Source organism: Hetaerina americana, unplaced genomic scaffold (genome assembly GCF_022747635.1).
Source record: "Hetaerina americana unplaced genomic scaffold, ioHetAmer1.1.p SCAF_31, whole genome shotgun sequence".
NCBI classification, from domain to species: domain Eukaryota; kingdom Metazoa; phylum Arthropoda; class Insecta; order Odonata; family Calopterygidae; genus Hetaerina; species Hetaerina americana.
The window spans coordinates 4,149,529-4,162,679 of record NW_027286886.1 but is presented as its reverse complement, the minus strand read 5'-3'; the positions used below and the strand labels follow the sequence as shown (position 1 = coordinate 4,162,679).

Sequence of the window (13,151 nt, the reverse complement as noted above, 5' to 3'; positions counted from 1 at the left end):
GAAGGAGTTAGGGATAGAAGTTGGAGTGATGGTAGGGAGGTCAGTTAGGTGGAAGACTGGTGAGTGGAGTGGAGAGTTCCTTCTGTATATATTGCCTAAAGATACTTTGCAAGTCTAAATGAAAGTCATCCCAGTAAGAATCATGTAGAGTTACCAAGTGCTTTAATATTCATGATGAATCGGTTTCACCTAGGTAGGATGGAAACCATCAATTTTATAAGAGTACAACACTGATGGAGTGGTCGTGCAATAATAGTTCATCTGTGTTCAATTGTATAGTTAGCATAAATCTAAATCTAGAAAAATCATTTTGTCAGAATACATGCTACATCTAAGCTTAGAGTTACTTAATGTTCACTATAGCCACGAATAGAAGCCTTCTACCTTCTGTAAAATCTGTTGGGATTCAAGTGCCACTTGCTTATACATAAAAAACAGCTGTAATATTCTTTAATACTTTACGAACATAAAAAAATTATGCATGTAATTATTTATTTTGACTGTAGATTTTAACTTTTAAGTATAACAGAGAACATAGGCAACTGTGAGTAGCATAGCTAAGCCAGCCAAGGAAGTATAGGTGAGCTTAACTATCCCCATGAATGAAAATTGGAGAATAAAACTAGCACTCTTTCCTGAAATTAAGTTTTCACTCACTTATTTAAATAATGAATGGAAAGATTAATTGGGTTAGTTGATTGAAATAGATAAATAAATGGGATGTCTTTATTTAAAAAGCTAAGTGTGAAATTGCCATTATTTGGCTTGAAATTGCCTGTGAATGACAACAGCCTTATTTTTTGTGAAATGTTTAATTTAGATGAATTTATTTCATGCCTAAAAGTGATCTTTTTCTTCTTGAGAACCCTAGTGCATTATATTAGTCATAAGTAATCAGGGGTGCATGAGAATAAGGTGGGAAAATACTCCATACATTTCAATTTCTCGGTAGTTTGGATTATACCTAAAACTTAGAGTGGAAATGCTGCCTTGTAGTAATATTTGAGATGGTAAATATAGATGATAGGCTGATGTAGCTGAACTGTTGAAAAATTGATGGGATTTGATAGTCATGTTTGCCTAGTATATTGTATGAGTGCACATGGAATAACTACATGCTTATTAATTATGTATTCTTCCCTCTATTTCAGTATGAAGAAAATGAAAATATTCAAAAGATTTTCAACAAGGGTATTGAAACTTTGAGGTATCAAATCGCATGTTTTGATATGGGGTCCATTTTGATCAAACCAGTTCAGAGGATTCTCAAATATCCTTTGATTCTTAATGAACTTATCAAGGTAAGTGAAACATATTGTTTAATTCTGTGCTGCTAGCTAATAATGTAAAATTTCTGTCATAGCAAAGTGAAATCATTTTTTTAGAACCTTAGTAAACCTATACATAGTTGTAAATTTCCTGCAAAACTAGGAAATGGTAAGGAATATTTCCCCTCATGGGAATTCAAGGAAATTCCACAAAATATTTTGTATACTTAGTCTCCAGAGTGACTCATCTCAATGAAATTAGTTTATTTCCCAAGGTCACACTTTGATTTTGAATTTTATCAAAATGTTATAATTGGATGGTGTTTTCATCCATTAGATTAGATTAAGTGTAGATTAAATCTCACTTTTCTTCGGAACAAGCATTCGGCTGAATAAGTTTGTTGGATTGATCATAAGTATCAAATTGTAAAAAATTACTTACCATTTATTTTTTTTTTAGAGGTGTACAAATAATTAGAGATTTTGAAAATTCTAAATAATAACCATTAAGGAGAGTTTAGATGTAAATAACAAATAAAGTGTATTTAAAAAGTGAAAGATTATATTTACCTTATTTTTTAAGTGAATTAACTTTTTAGCAAAATTTTCGTATTCATTCTCAATCATGACATTACGGTATGCTTTGGCTGAGAAAAAATAAGCTTAAAAGTTTTTATCGACCTAGACAAGGTCTTCAGTGCTGTGTGTTATCAAATGCTGCTGTCATCCATGTTAATTTGCATCTTAGCAGATTTGCATTAAACTACCAACAAGTAGGCTGATGTGTGATATGTCACCATTAAATGTATTAAACTCCCGATAATCCTTGCTAATGGATGTGTGATGAGGCACAGTTAATCGGAAAACATGGTCAACTGAAATATGCAGAAAATGTGGCATTGATATAGACAATCATATACAGAAGCTCTCCTTTTTCATTCCATGTGATTAATTAGAGTTTTTTTAGCAATGGAAAGTACTTTTTTTTTGTTTTTCAGCTTTACAGCTCTACAAGAACGTAGAACTATAATCAAGTGAATAGTTGAATGTGTTTTCTTCAGAAAGCTAAAACATTTCATGGAAAAAACAAATAATTGGCAGAGGATCACCAGTATTGGGAAAGAATGACTGATGTAGATTCATATTCATCAAATGATACCGATAAAAACAATGCAGTGTAGATAGTTAATGACCGATTTGTTGCATACTAAAGCTATGTATTTGCTCGCCTTAAAGAAGAGCTAGAAATTCTCAACGCTAATAAATGCAAGAGAAATAATAATGGAAAGTGCAGATAGCCCAATAATGTTTAAATTGAAACATGATATTGTATAGATAACTTTTGATCTAGGAAATTGAATATTTTTAAAAAAGCCCAGGTGTTTAACACTTGTATTTTTTGAAAAGTATATCGAAGTTTCAAGGCATTAAATATTAAATTATATTTGCAATTGTAATTTTACAAAAATTTTGAGGCGATTGGAAGAGAATAGCATAAATACTGAAAACAGCTAATCGAGAGTTGACTTAACTCAGTGAATTTGTGCCAAATCTGGTTCAAGGATTGTATCTTATTTTCAAATGGCAAAGTATCATTATAGAAAATATGAAATTTAAAGTTTTATATCAATTGAAAAGTAACCTGCTGACCAGCTTTCATGTTGATGAACAAATGTTGCACCCTCCTCCTGTGTTTGATACACTAATGTTTTGTATTACCTGATTTTTTGGCTAATGTAGCTTGGATGATAATTAAATAATTGCTATATAAATGATGACTTTAGGAGGTTTACTATGGGAGATGGTCACATATGATGAAAGGTGTTAATATGTCCCTCCATAATTTTGTATTTAGTTTGTATTTGAAAACCATCTTTCAATAATAATTAAGATTGCATTGTTCCAAAAGTCACTGAGGAATAATTTTGTCATTTTCATTTACAGTACACTGAGGATTCTCACAATGATAAGCCCCTTCTTATAGAGGCAGTGAAGAGAATGACAGAGGTTGCAATGCACATCAATGAATTTAAACGAAGAAAAGACTTAGGTATGTGATTAATTTTTTTCAATTTGAAATCTATCGATATTGCCACATAATTTTACATTAATTTATTGTTGCTTGATCAATAATTTCTTATACAGCATGGCCAAAATGTGGTTAAAATTAGGTGATTAAGTTTCTGTGTCCATCTACTTACTTTCAAGTTGCAGTTCCACCATAAATATTTTTCAATATTGCAATTTAAGAAAGCTGTCATGTAGTCTGTGTGGTGTTTTAATACTAATACTTGTTTGGAAAATGGTTTACCTTGTGAAACTTCATAGTGCTCTAAAATGCATAGTCTCTCATTGCGGTCAAATTAATTTTCACTTGCATTTATGATAATTCAGTAAGTAATTGAAGAATGGTGAAAGTCTTGTTGACAACTTGAATTATTAGTGGAAATATGGAGGACAAATCAATCAGTTTCTTGGGTCACAGCCTAGGGTAATCCTGGTTTCATATTATTGGGCAGTCATGGGTTGAAAAATGTATGTTTATAGCCAAAAACAATTTCAGAATTTTACTCCCTCAGCTGTTCTAGTGCATTGTGGTTGGGTTCCAGAGTATTAGATTCTTGTTAGACCCCCTTGTAAAATGGATTTATTTCTTAATACCTTATGGTCTCCATTATGAACTGGAGTCCAGCGTTTAAAAAATAATTAGTTCTATTTAAATGCATGCTCTTCCACTAACCTTGTGTGTTTTGTTATAATAACCCATTCGGAATGACCTCATTCATGTTCTGTTCATCTGTTTTTAAGTCTCCCTTTCAATCCCTCGTCCCTCTCTGCGGGGGCAAATTCCTGCTACCTGCAATCATTGGGTTGCATTCCCTGCCTTTTAGTCTCCTCGGGGGGTAGAGTGTTTTGTGGTGCATGTTCATGTGGTAGTGGTGTTTCACATTCTTGCTTGTTGTGTCCTGGCTTGCGTGTTGTAGGATGGCTTTCGTACTGCATCCTGGGGTGCAGTTTTTTTGTTGGTTTGCGGTATATGTGTTTGCATGAGTGTTGGATGAAGGGATTGTTGCATGAGTGTTTGCGCTGCTGTGGGTGTAATTTTCCACGTTGTTGTTTTGCATGTGGTATTGTTCCTTTTTACGGTTGGTGACCTAACACCGCCACACGCCCTTGCAGCGGCTTGCGGGGTATTATGTAGATGTAGATGTATGAAAATTCATTTTTACCTTCATTGAATTCTTTTTTTGCCTTGTTTAGTGACCAAATACTTGGATGATGGTAATTCAACTTTGTCTAATAAAATGTCCAAGCTTTCTCTGCACTCAGTCCTGAAAAAGTCGTCACGTTTGGGGATGAAGCTTTCATCCTCCCTTGGTATTGGATTAAATGTAAGTGGCCATGCCTATCTTTTGAGTTACATTATTTTTGTTAGGTTTTTTCATGAAGTTTCATTAATATTTCAGGCAAAAGATCCAGAATTTGATAATCAAGAGTTGCTTTTTAGATCTCTTTTAAAGTCAGTTAAGGACTTCATGAGGAATGTGGACCTTTTTTATTGTGGGCTGGAAGACATGACGTCTTGTCAATGTAACTGTAGTGAAATCATGTACACCTGCTTTGACGAAAATAAATGCAGTGGAGTGAATGAGTTCAAGGATGCACAAAAGATTGTTTTTTCTAAGTTCTTAGTGGAATTTGTAAGTAAAATGTTTCTTCTTACATAGCCGGTCTTGTGACTATCGTACATTTGCATATAAAAGAAGGTGCTTGGTAATTTTTTGCCCTCTCATTGGAGTCATCATCTTTTTCTCTCTGCCTTTCTCTCTCATTCCTCTCAGCAGCATTAGTTTAGCATTTTTATTTGCTTTTGTCAACACTTCTCAAATTTTGCTCTCTCAACTCCTGCTCTCCTTTTGAGTCTGTTTAAAATATATTTATGCTTTAGTTTATGTTCCTTAAATAATATTTCCTGAAATACTCTTTAATAAAACAAAAGTGTGTAGGAAATACATGTATGCAATGTTTATGAATGAATTTGTTTAATTTGATGTATTGTTTCTTGCAGAAAAACAACATAGACCGACGTGTTTTAAAACCATTGAGCACCTTGATTGACCTGTGTGAAGGGCCAGAGATATTGATACAGAAGCGTAATGATAAATTACTGGATTATAATCGATGTTTAGCAAAATCTGAAAAAAACAGAGAATCAAGACTTGTAAGTGTTATATGTTATTCTGTTGTTTTCATGATTTTGCCATATTGTTTCATTAGCGATGAAGAGCCAAATAAGTGTTCAATTTGCATGTTGGCATTAACTGGTGGTCTGTGTTCTTTAATTAGAAAAATTTATTGATTGCATGTTTCACTAACTGTTCAGTTGCTGACAACTGTTCAGTTGTCAAAATCCCCATTTTGGAAAAGGAAAGCACTTATTTCCTCCCAATTTTTTTATTTCTACAACCCAGGCTCCCTACTTCTTGAGTCATCTTTTGACTCGTTGAATCATCTGAAGATGACTAGTAGTTGAAACCTGGGTCATAGTAATAAAAAAATTTTAGTGAAAATAAGAAGTGAATTTGCAAAACCTTTTCCAATAACTGTATGTATTTTTTTGTCAATTAGCTGTGTATATATACACCCTAAGAACAGATTTCTTTGTTAACTTCTTTTCTCTGATTGCTAGAGAAAGTTTTGTGCTGTGTTTAATATCTAAATGGACTCAATTCAGATAGAATATATGCATTTTAAATACCAAACCCCTGCCCTCTTGACTCTGCAAATTTTTACAATGACTACACCCTACCTACAGCCATCATTCCCCACATCTAAACTCATCATAAAAGCTTCTTATAAAGGTGCTTTGTATAACTTTAATTATTTTGCTAACATAAGCTTTCTTAGTTTACCCTCTCTTGAATGCCTGTATAAATTATAGAAATTGTTTGTCCGTACAAATGTGTTGCTTAACTTTCCTTAGAACATAATTGAGTCTGTGTATTTCACTTGCCCCGATTCTGAAAAGGCAAAGACAAACAAGATAACCTTATGGAAAAACATATTTTGTATTTTTATATGTTAATAGATTATTTCTATTTTCAGATTCAAGATGAAATTTTGATGACAAAAAATAATTATGATGCCCTTAATTCTCAACTTTTAGAAGAATTGCCAAAGCTTATAATGATTTCTTATGAATTATTTATGGAATGCATTGCAGCATTTATTTCTGCAAGAAAGTTATTTACTGGAAGAGCAACGAAGCAGTATCTGTTATTATGTGAGGTATGTTGTCCAGTGTATATTTGGATGAGACCAGAATTTTTTCTATTTTATGTTCAACCTTTTAGAATTTATGGTGGAATGCAGATGTTAACTTATGTAGTATAGTAATGCATATCTATTCAGACAACTTCATACAAGGCTATTATTTTTAAGTACATTGGGACAGGGGGAGTACTTGATGGTGGCAAATGCTGAATATTTGACTCATGATAGTAGAATGTTAAAGATAGTGTCTAACATGGTAGTGGTATCATTTTTTGTTATGGTTAATTGGGGCATCAAAGAGGTCTAGCTTCAAGCAATATTTTCAGCAAAGATGTATTGGGTGAACATATTAGTTTATAGGGATCAGGCCAGCAGTGGCTTTCAGAGTATATTCTATACCCCCATCTATAGCATGACCAATATTCTGTTTTGTGGATCATGCAATTCATTGGACTGCCATCACATTCTTAGAGGAGAGAGAAATATCATGATTGCAAACCTCAAAAAAGAGTTACTGACTTATACTGTGGGATTTTTGGTATTGCATTGCCATTCATGAATACTGATAGCTCCATAACATGCTATTATTGATATGTATTTGGGGAAATGATGAACAATTAATGTTATAAACCATAAACACAGTAATCAACCCGAAGGTCAGTTTGGTAGGTGATGGTAGAGTTCACCCAGTACTAAGCCCCACGGTGTGTGAAATTCACACATCGGGCACAATGGCACAGGGGCAGTCCCTTTCCCTGTGCCGTTTAAGGTTTCCCAGGAAGATCTGGTACCAAAAAAATCACATAGTTTGGGTGGAGCTGCAGGTCCCCTATTGTGCTTTGCCCGGGAATCAAACCCCAGGGGGGGTAGAGCAGTCCAACGCTCTACCCCCTGGACTACTGCGACCCAATTAATGTTATATTTCCTGAATATTTTATTTTTAGTACATGACTGTTTAAGGGAGTTCCTAGCACAGTGGTGGTGCCATTTCTTATAAGGAAAACTGTCTCTCACTCTCTCTTCGTTTCATATTAATGATGTTGATGTGCCAAATTTCATGACCACCATTGATGCATTTTTAGCCTATGTGCCTGCGGCACATTTTCACCCAGTTGCAATTAAGAGGGGGAAATTCTTTTAGGTGGTCCACCTGGCCCAGTTGCTACAATGTGGGACTTAACCCCTTAAAGTACCAAAGTTGCTGTGCTGAGCAATGCTGATTGATTTTCTTGAAAATGCCAGCATTGCTCCAGGTGGCTCTTTTCTCGATGGCTTTAAATGCAAATAAAAATTTAGTAATTCTTATTTTTATTCTTTCTTCTCTTTTTATATGCCTCATTATATACGTTTTATTAACTCTTTCTCATATCAATCCACTTTAAGAATTTATTTCCTCATTTATACATGTATACTTTCATTTTAAACGGTCCTTAAAATTTCATTTACCATTGCAATAATTGTTGAAACTCACAGCAGTTTGCATAATTAGAATGCTTTTGCTACTGGACATTTTCATAACTGCTTGGTGCTACATAGGAATTTTTTCCAGTCTCTCAGCAGCATTGCTCTTGCGATGGAAATGGGAAAGCATCTTTAAGGCAATTGACACCCTCATACTTAGATGAAGAAACTATTATGGATATGATATAGAGTAGGAGACCTTGTATCATCATACTCTTTCCCATGAGGGGACATGGTTTACTGCCTATAATGCCAAAATTCTAATTTCTACATCTTATATCACATGCTCCAATCAATGGAATCTCGGAGTCCTGGAAACATTTGACCCCCTCATCTGGAAAGATAAGGACCTGATACCCTCTGGCAATGAGTCTGACCTTTCAAATAAGGGAGATGTTGTTTCCTGCGGAAATGCTGAGTGCAGCATGGGCTCTCAGAATATAACCCTTGTGGGCTGTAAACAGAATGAAAGTTCATCTCTCTCTGCATTATAGCAGTATAATAATTTTATTGTAAAATTTTTTGTTTAATAGCTTCAAAGCACAATGCTGCTAAATGATAGTAATTTTACGATAAAATTTTAATTTTAAGCAATTTATTCTAAATAATATTGCTGTTACAGAAATTGTGCATAGCTTTTGCATTTCTCATTAGAGTAGCCCGGCAAATTTTCAGTCAAAATTAGGCAATTAAATTAGCTCTCAAAAGGTTAAATTTTTATTTATGTTTTTGTTTGAGATACCAGAGGTGTCATTCAGATCAAATTATATATATTGTACTTCCCGACCCATAAGATGCACCATGAAAAAGGTTAGAAAAATTTTAATGAGTTTACGAAATTTGAAAGGTTACAAAAAATACTTAATTCATACAGAAAAGGTCGAATTATTTGGATGTTAATACTTAATATGAAGAAAATTGTATTTCATTAAAAATAGACAGCTACACATTTATCAATGTTTATTCGTCTTAGAATCCCAGAAATTCGACATCACTGCTGCTAAGTCATTTCCTCAGTTATTTTCACTTGAGTTGTCACCTTCCTCTTACACAGTGTAATCTTCACTTCCATGTAGAACATTGATAATATCAACATTTAAAAAATGCATTTTGGTAATCTCGCTTTTAACTATTTGCCAGGACTTTTTCAACCACAAACCCTGGTAATTGTCAGCCATTTCATTCTTCCCATTGATGTGACATCATGAGTTCGGGCCTCATAACCTTTCCTTCATATTCAAGTGGCAGTTTCAATGGAAAATTTGAACATTTAGGAGTTTGCGAACATGATTATTTTTACTCACATTTGCATTAGCTAAATATAGCTTCTGCTCCCTCTGTTCTCATATCTTCCAGTTGGGGTTGGGCCCAAATGCTTTGGAGCTGCCTTGATAATGTGTTCTGAAGGGTAATTCACAACTTTAAGTTTAAATGCAATGCTGTATAAAAATCTTCTCTCTTAAGATCCCCTGAGGTTATTATTGTTTTAACTTTTTATGCAATGCTTAGTTTCTGTTATTCTTTTGATACCATTGAAATTTGTATTGGAAGCAGCCATTTTCCATGCCTTTACAACAGACTCATACTACTAAAAGTTGAATGCCTGTAAACTCCAAGTTTATTGGTAGGGATACAAGGTATGTGTATATTAGTAGAGGGGCCGCATCGCCGTTGCCCCATTACATTAAATTTTGCAGCAGCACCACATGTGGGATGCAACTAAACACTCTACATTATATACATTTGAGATTTATGTGGGAATTTTTTTATGAAGTACTTTCAATGAAATATTAAAACTCTATAGCTTACTACTGACTCCAAGGAGTGAAATTATCAAAACTTGTGATAAAGGCCTGATATTATGTATAATTTTTATGCCTGATATGGGAAAAAAAATACTTAATGGTATTTATTTTTCTGACAAATCAGCTTGCACTTATACGTCAAAATTATACTGATGTACCACTGGCCAATAAAATACAGGCTTCCAAAGAAACTGCGGAGAGAAAATTTCAGAGTTTAAGAGGACGCCTCGATAGCTTAACTGGCTAAGGCACTCGACCGGATATTGAGGGAACTGGGTTCGAATCCCAGTCAAGGTGAATGATTTTTACACTCTGAAATTGTTACCTGAAAATACAGGCTGATTTTAGAACACATTTTTGATTAAAAAAAGTGTGTCATATGGACAGGGAATAAAGTAAATGTATTTTCTCACTATAGTAAGCAATATATACTTCAGAGTGTACTTTTCATCGCTGGCCTATCAGGTGCTCCAGTGAGCAGTTGGGAAAAGGCAGGGGTTCATCCCAAAATACCTGGAAGTTTCCCAACCATTGTTATAAAAACACCCTCTTAAAGCCAGGAATATCACTGGACCCTGTGTAGATGGCATGGCAGAAGGATGAAAGTCAGAAGCTAAGGAGATTACAGTAACTTCTGTGAATAAGTTACAGGTTAACTTAGATTAGTTTATGTAATGGTTATCATCAGACTTTAGTTAGTTTATCAGAATATTATTGGGAGAATGTAGACTTACCCGTCTGAATTACTTAGATGAGATTATGCTTTGATGATGTTATTTTAAGGAATATATGCCAAGGATTGCTTGCAACTTCCATCATCCATGTACTATCCCTTTTTAGTTCCCCCCAATCAAGTAGCCTGGGGTGGATTGAAATGAGCATTTTCAAAGAGCTTCTCTTGCATACGACTGAGATGTATATCATTAGATTTCTATGGTAGCAAAAATGCATTTATACTCGCGGCGGCATTTCAGAAATGAAATAATGATGTTCAATAACGACAAGACAAACCTTGTGTGTGGCACACACAAAATTTTAATTAGTAGCAATTCATCATATGACATCTATGCTAGTTTGTTAAACATTCTGAATTGTTAATTTTAATGCTTTGATTTTTTAAATAGTATTTTGTATGAAATTATGCATGCTATGTTGTCCAATTATTTGAGGGATTAGCTTACTGTATGTATATTCTTGCACCACCATAAGGTTTCATTAAATGATACTGCATTGGATGTGATTTTTAAATATCATAATGCTGCATTGACATAAAGTGAATTACCAAATGAATTAAGTGTGTAATACTTTTAATTGTGCATTCTGGTTTAGGATTTTATGAAGTTAACTCCATTTCAGAATCATCTTATTCAGTCACATGGAGATATGCTGGAAGTTTTTGCTGTTAAGCATAGCTTAGTTAACAACCAGATTGGCCGCTTTAGCTTTGTAACAAAAAATTTCTCCCTCGAGTCAAATGAAGTTAGAGGTGACAATAAATCTCCAATCCTTGGAAATAATCAAATGGGAGCAACACAGCAGGTTTGTATTATGTGAAGTATTGCTACTTGCGTGAAGTGTGACCTAAACAGTCGAAAATTACTTTTCCGTGTTTCAGGTGTCTCAAAATTATAGTCAACGAGTTTATCTTCAGAGTAGGTATCCTCAAGAAAAATTGTTTGTTGCAAAAGACACTTATTCACCTGCTGATCCCCTTGACTTGCCGGTTAATGCTGGCACCGTTGTTGCTGTGATAAAAAATCAAGATCCAATGGGAAATAACAAACGTTGGTTTGTCGATTCAGGAGGTAAAGGCTTTATTTTGAGTAAATTATAAACCTTTTGATCACAAACTAAGTTTTTCATAGAACATTTATTTGTGTGTGTGCTGTCTTACGATAGTGTGCTTTTGACTTTTATGTAAAAATAATTTCTTTCCCAAATCCCATTGCTGTTGCATTACTCATGGATAAGATTTGAGGATGTGCTCAATAGTTTTAATAAGTTGTTTGGCACTTTTATTTCTACAAAAGAACCTTGGTTAACTGTGCCGAATGGTGTTAAGTTTCAATGAGAAAATCCAATGATCGGGTCATTTTCATGAAAATCTGTTATTTTATTCCAAAATTAATTTTAGTAGGTCAAGTTTAGCCCACAAATTGTTGATGTTTCAACATTAATCATGTTTATTTCATTTTCTCCAAGATCACAATTTTCTGTATAAACCTTGACAATTGTTTTGCCATAAGTGACATAAAGCTTTCCAGTATTCAAAAGCTTCGAGTAGAGAAAAAAAGAAAATGATGAATTTGGCTATAAAAATATTTTAGAGGGAAAAGTCATTGCATACATTATACAAATCATTATTGCAACATCAGTATTGATGATCCCAAAATGTTAGCTTGGTGATAATTTTTTTTATTTCCCACTAATTAAGTGGTGCATTATTTTAATTACAGGCATCCAAGGTTTTTTGCCTGCAGCTATTTTAGATCCAATGGGTGGTGAAGCAATCGCTTCGAATAATCAAAATAATGGTCGTGCCATGCCATCAGGTCATGTGCGCAACACTCAGTCTTTAATAGCTGATAAAAAGTTTGATACTAGTATTTCTAAATCGGCCATGAATATAGGGAATCGGCCTAAAAGTGAAACTACGTACAGTTTCCCACCAGCTTATGAAGAGGTTGTTGATTCAAAATCTGTTCCATCAATAACTCCAGAATCATCAATGCCTGTTGACCATAGGTATGAGGAGCCATCTGAAGAAAGTTCTTATAGTGTAAGTTACACATTTTACTTACAATAATTTCTATGATGAATTTTCAGCTTCTAGAAGTTTCATTAGAATCACTTGCTTAAATATGTGTTAGATCTTTTGCTACTGTGTGTTGCTTGCATATAGATTCTAATGATTAGGTGGCTCACTACTCTGTGGTTTACAGCCTGGTATGTATGATTGTTCGATTTTCTACTTCAGATAAAGTCTTAGAATAATTATTTTATTTCTCAGACCCATACTTATGCAGAGATTCCAGATGAAGAGACCTCCACCACAAATGAAGTAACTATATGCTTGTATTGTTTGTCTTACTCCCTACTCCAATATTGATTTCGTAAAAAGATTTTTTATATTCTTGCTTCTTGTAGTTATTTATAAAAAGAGACGTTTCAGGCGTGATATGGTGGAATATCATGATTAATTAAAAATAGCAATTTTCCACAAAAATAAAATTTAATGCGACCGGTTTCAATGTTACTACATCATCATCAGGTGGTGATGATGTAGTAACATTGAAACCGGTCGCATTAAATTTTATTTTTGTGGAAAATTGCTATTTTTAAT

At 34.0% G+C, this 13,151-nt stretch overlaps 1 protein-coding gene across 3 annotated transcripts in view; it reads left to right on the top strand.

The window, feature by feature from the left end:
* The window catches only part of LOC139691265 (dynamin-binding protein-like), a 36,351-nt gene that overhangs the window by 20,267 nt on the left and 2,933 nt on the right, over positions 1–13,151 (top strand). For all 3 annotated transcript variants that reach the window (XM_071589020.1, XM_071589018.1, XM_071589019.1), the window contains 10 exons: positions 1,152–1,301; positions 3,213–3,318; positions 4,530–4,660; positions 4,736–4,969; positions 5,338–5,490; positions 6,375–6,557; positions 11,165–11,347; positions 11,424–11,613; positions 12,265–12,587; positions 12,819–12,869. In XM_071589020.1, coding sequence (XP_071445121.1) covers positions 1,152–1,301; positions 3,213–3,318; positions 4,530–4,660; positions 4,736–4,969; positions 5,338–5,490; positions 6,375–6,557; positions 11,165–11,347; positions 11,424–11,613; positions 12,265–12,587; positions 12,819–12,869 — 1,704 coding nt within the window. The remainder of the gene's footprint in view (positions 1–1,151; positions 1,302–3,212; positions 3,319–4,529; positions 4,661–4,735; positions 4,970–5,337; positions 5,491–6,374; positions 6,558–11,164; positions 11,348–11,423; positions 11,614–12,264; positions 12,588–12,818; positions 12,870–13,151) is intronic.